We start from the raw sequence: 14144 nt of genomic DNA on the forward strand, positions 1-14144 counted from the left end.
AAAGGTGAAAGTGAGTGGCTGTCTGCATCTGAAGAAAAAAATGCTGTGCTGCAGAGGAAGATTCCCCAGCAAGGTAGCATATTATTGCAGAGAATCCATCCAATCGAGAAAACTGAGCGAAAGCAGAGATCAAGGTTGATGTGTCTATATAATCCATGACTTTTAAAGTAACAAAGGTTTATAGGAACTTAAATTTAATTCAATATAAATGAAAAAGTACTTTATTAGTACTTTTCAAACATTTTCTGAATATTTTAACAATGCTACAATAGTACTAAAAAGAATTGCAATCGTCTCACTAACAAATGAAATTTTCATGTCATCCCACTCACTAAGCTCTCTTCAGCATGCACAAATTACAATATATAAAAGGCAGTGGTCTCTGAACTGAAGCACACAGTGATGAAGATTCATTTAATTTCATTCAACTAGTCTGCAGCACAATCACACAGGTACTTCCCTTAAACAGATGACACAAACAACTGCCAACCCTTTATTTCACTCAACAACTTCTAAGCAAGAGAGTCTCACACACTGCTATGAATGTTTCTTTGAATATTGATTATAATCAAAAATTTCTGGATAGTGTTGTCTTCTTTTACCCAGGCTGCATATGCTTAAAGGAGGGTGATACTTATGACATCCAGCATATGGCAATGCTCTCATAATTTTATTATTTTATTTATTTATTTATTTATTTGAGTAAAAGGCTGTGTTGGAGAGGACAGCATTGTACTCCAGTCCCCTCTGAATGCTGCAAGTTCAGCAGAAACTAACGACAGTTTGTTTGTCTAAAAAACATGTATACTCCTCGTTAGTTTCACTTTGACAGACGTGGTTTAGCTTGTGGTTGTAGTGAGCCATTAGCTTGGAGGCTGTGACTGGCACCTAACAATTTGCATTTACAGGTTTGTAGAACTGCTTTCTGTTGTAGTGCTGCGAAATGATGAGATGTTGCTGTGCTGTATGGCATCTGTGGCATGAGCGAGTGAATATTTTGCCATTAAAGCTGCAAAGTCTCACACACACACACATATCCTCATATTCATCACTGTCTGTACTGTTGCCTTTGTGATTATAAATGAAGTTCATTCTGGTGAGCACTCCAGAGTGAACCACACCTAAAGTACAGGCCTTACATCATTTACTTACTCAGTATAATTTAGCTAAAGGTTTATTGTCTGAGGTGGAGCAGGACTGTTAAAATTTTGGGAACCACTTCATTAAGGCTTTCTTGTTCAGTTAAAAGGCATTTGCTGCAAGTTTTTTTTTTAACATGGTCCAGCCTACTGGTTTTAGTTGTAGTAAGCAGAGAACTTCAAAAAAGGTTTAAAGCTTATATTTTGTGTATAGGAACCCTTTTTGCCCCGACCTGTTGCAGGAGGCTGTCCAGCGTATCTTTGTCCTGGACCGAGAGGCCGTCCTTGGTGAGGCGGACCAGCAGCTCAGGCTTACGGTAGGGCTTGAGGGCTAGCAGGTGCAACAGGCGTTCCCTCAGCGGCCTTGGTGGTGCAGTGCTCTTTTTCATACTGCTGGAGATGATCACAGGACGTGAGGTGCGCCGCGATGGGGCCACATCTGATTGGGTCACCGCCGGTTTCCGGATCTGGACCCGCCTGCCTAGAAACGAGAGACCAAGTTGGTCATCATATACATTTATATCAATGAAAAATGTAGAAGTGTAGCCTAATGCAATACAATTTTTTTTGGTTGTTTTTTTTTAAAGAATGAAGTTCCGTTATGGGTATACTCAGAGTTGGGATAGCTACTGAAAAATTTGTAGCTAGCTACTTTTCTAGAAAAAGTAATGGCTACTTTTTGAATAGTAGTGCACTACTTTTTAGCCACTTTCAAAGCACGACTGTCGGAATGTTTGTGAATCTCCCCCCTCACACCAAAGATGCCCAGCTGCTGTTGCAGCTCCATGGCAGAACCAGATTTTTAGGTAAAGTAACATAATTCTCCTTTGCTGTAAAATCATCTTAACACAAAGTTCTAGTCTTAAAGTCTTAAACGCTGGAATTAACACATAACTGCTCATTCACCCTTTTAACGCTGAACACCAACGCGCAGTGTTGACTGCTGGTCACCATAGCAACAAAGATAATAAAAATCTTGCCTAGCTAGCAGCTAACGATATGGCAAAGAGAAAGATTTACGAACATCAATAACTTGGAGACGAACTGACTTATCTGCATTTATAATTGCTCGAGCTGGTTTCCTGAAATATTTAATCTGCAACGAGAAACTGATAAACACAGGTCGAGAGGCTGCAGCTTCTCTTTCGAATTTTCCCATTCCACCTTAACTGCCTTAACTGTAGCAGTACCTTATAGCGCCTCAGGCACCATTTGTGGAACGGGCAAATTCAAACAAGAAACAGAACGAGAAGCGACTTCAGCCTCGTAAAAAGTTAAACATTGAGAAACATTTTACAAGAAATGCTTTTGTTAAAAAGTTTCCTGACAGGTGTGAGAAAAAGTGACTACAGCTGAGCTAAAAGGTTAAAGCAGAGCAAAGGGAGTTTTCATTTATATTTTTAGCCTATGCTAGAACATCACAGAAGAGACTTATTTTCAGCCACGATGGTAAAACTGACATAAAACGTGGTTTCATTTTTCGTGAAAGGACAAAACGGCTCTTCTTAACATTTCAGTTGCTGGCCCCCCCAAGTTAAGCCTACTAAGGTGTTAAGCGCGTGGAACCAGCACATGCCCATTTGCTCGAACGGTCCACAGCTCAGTCAGGATTGCACACCAGCCCAGTTAACAACTGTGTGCGATGGTTCAGATTTTGCACATATTACCTGAAGCCTGTATCGAAAATTATCACTATACCCACATAAAAATTTGTAGGCGCTACAGCTATTAGCTACATTTCATAAAACTGTAGCGGCTACAGCTATTAGCTACAAAAATCTGTAGTTAGCTACAAAAGTAGCGCACTACTTAGCTACTTCCCCCATCCCTGGCTATACTGAATCATCTTGACTGATCGATCACACACTCTAAAATGTACTAAATAATGTGGATTTTATCCTTAAGTGCTATTTTGCAGTAGTTGTACCTGTCTTGGTATATTCTGCCATTTTTCGGCAGCATCCCCATTGTGTGTGCATGGATTTACAGCTCCATAAATAATGCAGTACACCCAAGCTACAGACATGTGGAGAGACTGAGCTGTTGTTGAGGCACCCCACCCACACTTCACCCGCCATATGTCCCTCAGTGCTTAGTCTTGTGTCCATCATTATCTCATGCCTCTTCACTCAATGACTTTTCACACCAAGCCAACACACATTCGGAACATATGAGCCAGAAGGTAAATGGAGAGACTGAGCGCATATTAAAATTGATGTGCCTTTCGTCTTTCAAATTGTACTTCATCTGAACACACAGCAGTTGATCAAGACCTTTTCTGGGGGTCTGGGGACATGAGGAACTGACTAGCCGCCTGACTAGCCGCCTGACTAGCCGCCTGACTAGCCGCCTGACTAGCCGCCTGACTAGCCGCCTGACTAGCCGCCTGACTAGCCGCCTGACTAGCCGACTGACTAGCCGACTGACTAGCCGACTGACTAGCCGACTGACTACTTTTTGGAAATTTGCACAAATAGAAGGATCTATTCTCACTACAAGAATTATTAACCTAAATATGTAACAGTACTATCTATAGTCATATTAAAATCCATCTTGCCACTAACAGCTCGTGCTCTATGAATGGAAGAGCTGAGGGAATATAACAGCTGTAAAATCAGCTAGATTAATAGTTAATTTCAACTATTAGCTCTACCACAACCACAAATAATATTAATGTAACGCTATTTAATGTTGGTTTAAAACAGCAGTGTTTGCTGCTAAAAGTCTACACAGTCTCTTGGACCAGAAGTTACCGCACACTTTTTTAATATGACATGCTTGTTGGAGAACTTTGGGGTGATGCCAGAGAACATTCAGCTCCCGCTTCCTGTTCTGCGTGCAACAAATTATTTTAAAATCATGGGAAGGGGTGTAGAGCCTAATACTGTAATATTGTCCCACTAATAATTCTAGAAATGTAATAATAATTTGCGCTTGGTCAAAAATGTCATTAACCCAATAAGATAATACAATTTCTTAACTGATAATACATTATTACATTACAGGGAAATTATTACATTTTCTGGTTGATCATCTGAAATACATTACATTATTAGGAATTGTACAGGTTGATCATTTTTTCCAATTATTTTTTCAAATGGGTGAGCAGTTACCAAAGGTTTCCTACAATGCATTTATGGTATAGACAGAAATCAACCCAGTTTGGAACAATGGTAGTGTCACTGAGACAGTGCCCTTTGAAAGGCGCTGGGTGCTCATATACAGTGCATTCTAAGCCTGACTATTAATGAGAAGTAGGAATACCAGGCACATCTGTCTCATTGATGTCAGACTCTTGTAAATGACTTGATAAAATGTAAAAAGATCTGATTGGTTTACTGTACTTTAACTTCAATTACATTTATTTTATGTACTCCGATACCTAGTCTGGACAAAGCCATCAAGTCGTATCTCAGTCCTATGAAAGAAACTATATTTATATTACAAAAAATGTAAATTGGTCAAATTTGACTGGAACACAAGTGAAGGGCTGACAGTAGTACTTTCTCAAGTTGCAGAGATAGCAAAGGGCTTTATTAAGAGTTGGTTCAGTAAGTGGGCAACTGCTAAGCCAGAAGTCTAAATACAGTCATAGTAATGTATTTATATTTATGATTTTTGCATAAAAAAACAACCTAAAAATATTTGGTATATATTAATAATTGACCATAATGTAACAAGGATTTACATTATCAGGAATAATATTACTATATTGGGCAAGTTATTACGTTATTGGATTTTATTACTTTTGTGACCAAGTTAAAAAAAAAATTGTATTACATTTTTGGGTGTACATTACTGGGAAATTATTATACTCTTGGGTCCTACAGGGTGCAACAATATTAATTATCAGTATTAGTAAGAATGGATCATTATTTATAGTAGCATTAATTATACCAGTAAAACTATTACTTTTGTCATTTTTATTGACAAATCAGTATTACCAAAATTAATTACTGGGGAAAGTTATATGGCTAAGCTTTAAGTTTGTGGAATGTAGTAGCCCCCATAACCCCCCTCGAAATTACACCATTAGAAACACTTGATCAGCACTGGTACCGTTCAAACCCAGCGTGATCCTTCTTGCACAAGAGACTCAGCATTCAAACTTACCCACATATCTGCCACCAGCCTTGATGACGATTGCGGACCGACTACGCGTCTCCTCCTCAGCCTGAGCCATGCTCTGCCTGGCCTTCTGGTAGGAGTCATCGGTGGCACATACTGTGATTTTGTCCTGGATCCCTCCCAGGCAGTCCAGCTGTATGCTCCCTTCACTAGGACAAGGCAGAAGTGTACATCACATGAGCGCTACAATCACGTGAAAAATATATAGTGTTATAATGAGAGGATCAACAGGACCCTGATGCACAGTACTCTCAAGCTAATAATGAAAACAAAAGCATTCTATCAGTACTGGGAATACAGCTGCTAGCAGTACATGTATTAGCAATATGGCTATCTGTAATAAGGATACCATGACGTTCCATCAGCTAGAAACCTAATATGTTTCTTCAGCAGGTTTAACTTTGACCAGCTTGAACACAATGATTTTTAAACATACGACACAAAAGCAAAAAACTATACATGGCCAAGCTTGCACACAAAGTTACTACAGCAGAAACCGTGGTATTTGAAATGGGCAGATACTTGAGATTGTATGCTGAGAATCTGCAGTTGTGAAACGCAGATAGATAAAGTAGATAAACAGATTTATAAACTTATGCATAGTACACCACAAAGCAAAGAGCCAATTAGTTCACATACACTGTGAAGAAATGACATAAGCCAGTGTGCCAGTTTCTGAATGGGAGAATTCCCAACTGTGGATTATCAAAAGCATTAAAAATCAATGCTGCACATAAAACAGTCTTAATCCGCTGCTTTCATCTCCCTCTGTCATGGCTGGGCATTAATATAGATTTGGCAGACATAAAAAGACTATGGCGGTCCTCACTTTACTCTGCAATTTTTCTGTCAGAATTGAGTTTATGAGGACAATGTAATGTCTGAACTTTGACTGACTGCCCCCCCCCCATTCAATTTGTTCTCGCAGCACAGACAGATCCAAACAGAAGAGTGTGGACTGAGGAGCAGATGGTAGTGATTGTTAAGCTTTTTTTAATCATTATAAAATATTCAACTGTGATTTCTGTTACATCAAACTTCTGCTGAACTTTTCAAAGTTAACTATACATTTTTTAGACTCACCTCAGCTAACTGATGGGAAAACAAAACAGATTCTGACCATTAGAAATGTGTGTCATTTTAGGTGCAGTTACAGGCATGTTTGGGTGTCTGTGACAAAGTGCCTTTAAAGATAGAAATAACACAGAAGGTATTTTCTTTTTAAACCTGCTTACCTTGTAATATACTGCTGTACACAGTCAAAATGGGGGTTATCCCTCCCCACATTGGACAAGTAGAACGTAAACGTTCGCAGTTCATTTGGATTTTCCGACCGTGGTATCGAGATTTTCTGTTGAAAGACATGAAATGAAAATCAATCATAAAAGTACCTGCTCCACTGGTCAACACACTGTACATTCATTATTGGTTTAAAAGCCACTTGAAACTCCCCCCCCCCAAAAGAACCTGTGGTCAATTGCGAAGCTAATTTGAGCCATGTTCTAATAGTCCAGATCAATAGGTGGCTGGCTTAAGTTCAGAGTCCTCACTACACTTTGCATGTTAAGAAATGGATTTCAGTGACTCCGAATCTGTTTATCATGAAGTGATAATCCTCCACAGGCAGACAGTCAGTCTGTCTACCTGGTGTAAGAGCTGATGATTGGTAATTTAGGCCAAGTGTCCCTCCCCTCCCCCCCTCCGCCCCTTCACTGCTGTAAAACATAAATTAGAGGTCCCCTGGAGAACCATCCCTGTCATGGCCTGAGGGCATACATGTGTTGCAAGGCTTGTGGCTCTAGGCACCGTTCATAATCACCACAAAGCATCAACATACCAGTCAACTTCCACTTCTAGCATTTCTGCCACATTACAGGTGTTGCAAGGACAAACATAAAAAATTTTTTAAAAAATCAACTGTGCCTTCCATGCTAACAGCTAAATGACACTAATCAACCAAGCAGGAGCAGCCAGCCAGAAACCACAGCTAAACACAAATACTTGATAACAATTTGTCCACATCAAGTGGTGTCCAGCAGCTTAGCTCCTCTACCCAGTAACAAAATCGCTCCTTGGACAGTACTGGCAGGGATCTCATTCACACAGACATGTGAGCTGCTGAACCTAATGGTGTTATGCAAGTGGCAAAAAAGCTTCTTAAGGCAACAGCACGTAATCAACACCAAAAGAGGAACATTACACAGGTTAATATTGCTGTGTCAAAGTCCATTAATACATAAACAACATGAGCAAACAGGTTACAGCCACAATTTGTGGACTTAATAAAAAGTCACATTTGACTCAGCAAGCTTTAAAAATGGTACAAAGTACACTGCTAGCAGCCTGAGGATTTATGCGTGTTGTGCTGGAGGGGAGAGCAATAAACCTTGGTTTGAAACAGAGGGTCCCTGCAGCAGTGGAAGGAACAGTCAGTCACTGCCCACCCCACACAAATTTGAGCAACACACAGTGCTGACGTGCACTCAGGCCAGGCTCTGTTTACCCAAGGTTCCTCTCACACGTGTGCGGCCTGCAGGTGGCCGACTATAAATAAACAGCGTGTCCCAGCCTTGCGCCGCAGGCTGAAGGGCTCTCACTGCTGCACCCTGCCACTTTTCACACTTTTACTTGGAAGGTTTAGCACAGGCCAAGCACTTGCGGGATTGGAAATATTCCACTCTCCATCACTGAATGGTTGAGTTAAGAATGGAGTTGATATCCGTTCTTTCTTTGAAATGAGCAACATCTCTCCACTTCCTTTTTTCGAAACAGCTGAAAGCGTCACTTTTAGAAGAAGTCTGAAACGACACACTGCATGCGTGCACGCAGACACTTCACTCCAACTCTGCGGAAATGCTCTAGAAGGAAGGAGTGCGTCATAAGCCCACAAACACCACGCACTTCAAAGTGTGAAATCCAAGATGATTAAGAGGCAGTGCAAATCACTTGAGGGCAAAGGGAAGAACTGGGCGCCTCAGACAGGATGGATTAGAGAGGCCAACCTGGAGTTCAATGCAAGACTGTAACCTCCATCTACCTGAGTGGCACTCAAAATGTGAAACAATGATAAGCAGTGCCATTCTCTTCTAGCATCTAATCACAGTGGCCTTTAATTAAATGACAGAACTTTGTTTTTTTTCTGCCAACTGAGAATATTAATTATTTTATGGTTTTAGTGAAATATAGTGAATTTCTTCTGAATTGTGGGGCAACAACGGAGATGAAACTCAAGCATAGCGCTTGCCCTTTGCCTTTTTTATTAATGAGGAAAGCAGACTGAGCTACATCTTTGCAGACATCAGTAATCAACTTCTAGAGCAACTTTCAAGCTTTAATAATATAAACAGATGTATTTGAGCTTTATAAACTCAGTCAAAACACTATTTAGTGCTGGTTTAAAGAAGTATTAACACTACCATTACACATTTCTACAGAGTTTTTCAGTCCATAAATAATTTTATGGCCCAGAATAAACTGTAAAGCTTTCATTCATACATGAGCTCTTTGGATATTAATTAACTGAATACAAAACATAAGAAAAGTAAACTTGTGAAAATGACAGAGTGGTCATATGCATGTTACAGAGCATGACAGCATTTTTGTTTTAAGTAAACAACTCGTCAATGTTTTTCTACAACAGATGTTGACTATTCGGCTCTGTCGGCTAATCAACTATAATTGCAGCCAGTTACGCATCTAATGTTTAGAGGAACTCGCATTAAATCAGCTGTTCTTCTCCCTGCACAATCAGGTACAGAACTTCTCAAAGTCAAAAAATTTCCAGTCAAATGCACACTCCCAAAAGAAATCAACCAAATCTAAGGGAATTTAAGCAAATCCAAGTACATGGGTTCATCCTGCCATGTGAAACCACTTGTCACACTTGCATTGAAAGAGAAAGCCATTTCCTAAACCACCGGGACTCCCCTTCATGTCCACACGGCTTTTCTGCACGGCATCCAGAGAACAAAGCATCTCTTCAGGCTTCCGTCATTAGGCCTATGGAGTGGCTTGTGTGCTCTTCTCCACAGCAGTGGAATTAATGAAGCAGCTGAGGGAGAGCCAGAGACACAAGCAGGCACAGAACAGCTCATCCTCTGAGAAGCATCTCATTCCCACTTAGAAGGATATACGAGTTGCCATTTTTTATTCAGATGCTCAGTGACAGATACAACTTATTCTGGAATCAGCAACAGGCTGCATCCCCCTAATGATTTATAACCCTTTATGATTTAAGCTAATTTAATGACCATATTTTAACTTGTAGTTTACGTTCCCTGGCATGAACATGCCATGGATGTTAGCAAAGGGCAGTGTTCTGCAAGCTCAGGCACTAAGAGCTTTTACCATCATTCAGCCAAGCATTAGTGTGTGCTCTTGATGTACATTTTGTACACGTACATTGTACATTTCTAAAGAATACAGGGCACACCAGTAGGCCAACACAATTTGTGATGTTCAGTCAAAGTGTGACTAGGCACATGTAATAACAATAAGCAACATTATTTTTTCTCTATCCACGTGGAGGTAGTAGCAGTACACACACATTTTCTAAGCCTGGATTTGCCAGAGCCTATCCCAACTCTCACTGGGCCGAAGGCATTAAAGACACTGGACAGGTTGCCAGTCCATCACGGGGCAGACACATGGACATACACACACAGACTCACACCTAGAACAAATTTAGCATCTCCAATTCACCTGTCTTTAGACTGTGGGAGGAAACTGGAACACGCTGAGGGAACCCACGCAGACATGAGAGAACATGCAAACTGCACACAGAACGTACCCTGGTGCATGGGTTGGGGAATCAAACCCAACTCCTTGCTGTGAGGCAACAAATGTCATCTACTGTGCCACTATGCAGCTCTAGTAGTGTAAATGGCCAGAGCATTTAAGTGGAAACCCCAACAACTTTAATCATTTAGATTAGCTGTGGGATTTCTTATGATGACATTATTGAAAATTGCTAAACATATCACAAGTAAAATATGTTTATCTGGAGCAGTGTACTTTAAAATCACAAAGCTTGGCACCTCACTGAATCTCTGACAGACTTTGAAACTGAAAAGTCTAAAACACTACCTGACAGGAACAGTCCAAAGAAACAGCACTGATTCAACTACAAAAACACACCAGCCAATGCAGCGAAATGCTTCTTCATTTCTTATCTATCATGTGACGCAGCAGGCCGTGGCCAAGCAGAAAAAGAATGTGCCTGTATGTGACCAGAAGCACCTTTATGTGACCATACAATCATACAGGAGATGAGTCAGGCTAAATCCACATTGATGGTGAAATCGCACTGACAACATGCTTCTCTATTAATTTCCATTGATAAGGCAACATGTCATGTCCAATTCAAAACTGTGTTCAAAATCTCATCCAAACACAGCAGGGTCAATGACTCTGGCACAAGGGAAAAAATAAATAAATAAATTTAAAAACTGTGTAGGAGGCCTCATCAGAAGCTGAGAACAATGGTTAACGCTAGCTTGCAAGCCAGCAGCAAAGAAAAAGGGAAAAAAAAAAAAAAAAAAACACTTTTGTAATGTTGCTAATATCAAAACACACACATTTCAACACCAAAATGATTTTTGTGCAAAAGCATGCGTCTTTCAAAACAGATTGAGAGTTTTAAAACCACTACAAAAACCGGGCAGACAGACTACATATCTTCTCACAACAACATTGGAACACTGACATTTCCTGGACTGTAGTTAACTGGCATAAACTTAAGCACTAGTTTCAGGATAGGCACAGGCATATTTAGCAGGGCCTAACATGCACAATTGCATGAGGTAAACTAATGCTCAAGTCAGCAAATAAATGGATGGGAGTGGATCACATTCACAACTGCTTGATTACTGGTGTCTGCAGCTTTTCACTGCTGAATGTGGTTATGTGTGAGTGCTAAGACGGATGTGCAAAAGCTAAATGTTTGGAACGCATAGAGCTCTAAAGCAGAAGGAGACAACAATGGCCGTCTTAGAGGAAATCCATCCTAATGCCACTGCGGTATTTAGCAACTAATGCCGCTGTGGGCTGTATGAGCAGAACTGACAGAACATAATGTCAGATTCTACTTCCTTGAATGCGTCTCTCTGCTATACTCATGTTTCCTGATTGTAACCAAGTTATACGCACATACGCACACCTCTCGATAATTTGGAGCAGAAAAAGTACCAGTAGAAAATGAAGGGGAGAAAAAAAAACTAACTAAATTTGAGGTCTAGGGGGAACTGCCCTGTGACCAGTGGGAAAACAGCATCATCATCACAATCTAGATTTACTGAGGAACCAAATGGCTCACTCTGTACAATTATGCCTCTACGGCAGAGGATACTGTGGTAACTGTGGTTTACATACTCTGCAAAGCAAAGTCATTTTGGGATAACTTCCTATCACCTACACATTTTTATACAGCCTCCTTTTATGAGGGGATTTCTGACTAGGGGAATGAGGACATGGCTATAACTGATGCTTAATTCTCTGGGCAAATTAACACTTATAATGGCCCATTTTCTAAACAGTGAGAAATACAAAGAACACAGAACAAGAATTCATTAATAACAATACCGTACTTCAAGCCTTGAACCAAGATACAGATTGAGAAGAGAATAAGTGCACACTTACCCCTTGATTTCCAGTGAATCTTATTAGTGGTTGAGCAGACACGCCCTGGGAAAGAAACAAAAAGAGTATGAAACAAATGCCATACTAAGTGCTCAATAAAAGCTAGGGAAAGCAGGTATCTGTTCTTTAAATACAATATAGAAGGTCTATCAATGTGAGAATACCTACCAATAGCAAGCTATTCTGCATCGAAGTAAACCATGACAGTTAAAATGACCATTACAAATAGTATAACATGAGTGAAATCACACTTAAAACAGGGAAAAGTCTGAACTGAGGACACAGTAAGACTAAACTAATAACCAATTTAAATGCAATGCACTGAGCATGCTTCCCATATCCTGGTGGTCAGATTGATCATGTCACAAGGTTTTCATTAATTCACATGCTTTAACAGCCTTCTATGTCAGCTGCACTGCCTGAAATTCAAATAACTTTTTTCTGAGAAACTGTAACTTCTGTTTAAAGAAGCTCATTGGAAGACAGCTTAATCGCATGTTATGATCCATCCTAAGCCACAATACAATCTTTTTGGTTTGGGTTAACACACTTATGCCAAGAGGATTATTCTGATTTTGACACAACAAAACAAATGAATAAAGTACATTACTCCAATAAGTAATCATTAGGAAATATGGCCAAACAAGAATTAGGAGAACCAGATATATTAATTATTTTAAATTAATTGGTTTCATTAACATGCTAAAAGCTGCATGTGAAACTATAACCACACAACAAAGGGAAGCAATCTATGCACTTCAAGTTCAAGTGTCATCCTTGCCGTCTCAAGTTCAAGACCCTCTAAAGCAAATATCATTCACCAAAGCTTTGAACTTGTTCATTTTCATTCTTTCAAGGCATTGAGTGTTAATGCGGCTTCAGAGAACACGCTAGGGATAATGGTGTCGGCAGATCATTGAAGATCAAGCACAGCTACACTGCTAACGCAGGATGAATTCTCTTTATTATTTGTCCTGTTGCCCTCTGAATGAGCATGATGATTCAGCGCAGTGCTTGATCAGAACAGAAACAGTAAAGAGCTCTACAACTGCACAGAGCTTACTACATGATCCTCCTTTGGCTATTCTCCATCAGGAAGCACAGTAGGCCACTCTAATTAGCATGTTTGCTTGACTGTATGGCACTGAGGCACTGTTGTAGGCCTCTTGCTTATGGCATCATAATTCCATACCATAAGGTCAAAATTAATTATTCGAAATTAAACACTACTGGTAGTGTACTGCTAACACCCCCCCCCCCCCCCCCCCCCCAGGCCCCCCTCAACATCCCACCTAGTCATTTTTTCTGATTCTGATTATTAAACTTTCAAAAAGAATATGATTTTAATATGAAATACAATCCCTGGTCTTCAATTGGTGAAGGTGACTCAGCTGCAGTGGTGCCTTAATATCAAGCCTTTCCTGGTTTCAGATCCAACTTTTAATGAAATCTGGGGCAGCTCTCTCTTATGAAAACATCATGCAATATTCAATCATTTTAACCCTTTGGTAAATTTTGGCAAAAATGACCATTACAATGCAGAATCTTTGCCTACATAAGCAAATTAATAAATCATTTTGATTACATCTGCTACCAAGATACGAAATGATGACGTTATAGTCTATAGACTATTTATGTCAAAGCCGTACCACTGTTAATTGTGGATACAGACGCAATGATGAAAGTCAGCACAAAAGATTTTAGGCCCATTTAGCATATCTAGGCTAATTGTGCACTGATATGTTTAAGGAGGTCATCCTCATGGAACAAATTTGGTATAAATCAAATAAAAACATTTCAACCGAGGGGGACCAGGTAAGAAGTTTTTGTTTTTTCATTTTCAAGGAATTTTCAAAAAGCTAATGGAAGCAGATCCCCAGCACTGTAAAAAGAGAGCATCAAACTTAGCCTGTCTCACCCAATCAAGCCCCTGACAGAGTGCAACACTCAGCCTGTTCGTTTGAATGGGCTGCTGACATGTCACTATTCTCTGGGACTGGAGCCCAGAATGTTCCACAGGGCTAACCTTGGGACAGAGCGTGGCTCCTGACCGCCACTCACTGTCGGCACTACAGCGGCTCACACGACAGAGGAACCAGACAAAACTGAGACAACTTAAACAAAACTGGGAAATATGTCAGGTAACCAGAGCAAAGCAACAGGTAGAAAGACACTGACATCAAAATAAGAGTAACAAATACAAAGCAAGACAACCTGGACAACAAGCCATGTATTGCCAAC

General features: G+C 40.2%; 1 protein-coding gene across 2 annotated transcripts in view; it reads right to left on the minus strand.

Annotated features, from left to right (window-relative positions):
• Positions 1 to 14144, minus strand: part of ell (elongation factor RNA polymerase II) — a 33901-nt gene that overhangs the window by 12052 nt on the left and 7705 nt on the right. For both annotated transcript variants that reach the window (XM_017716809.2, XM_017716808.2), the window contains exons 2-5: positions 11904 to 11948; positions 6503 to 6618; positions 5253 to 5416; positions 1373 to 1620 (exon numbers count right to left, since the gene is read on the minus strand). In XM_017716809.2, the coding sequence (XP_017572298.1) occupies positions 1373 to 1620; positions 5253 to 5416; positions 6503 to 6618; positions 11904 to 11948 (573 nt within the window). The remainder of the gene's footprint in view (positions 1 to 1372; positions 1621 to 5252; positions 5417 to 6502; positions 6619 to 11903; positions 11949 to 14144) is intronic.

This window comes from Pygocentrus nattereri, chromosome 15, assembly GCF_015220715.1.
Source record: "Pygocentrus nattereri isolate fPygNat1 chromosome 15, fPygNat1.pri, whole genome shotgun sequence".
Lineage (NCBI taxonomy): Eukaryota > Metazoa > Chordata > Actinopteri > Characiformes > Serrasalmidae > Pygocentrus > Pygocentrus nattereri.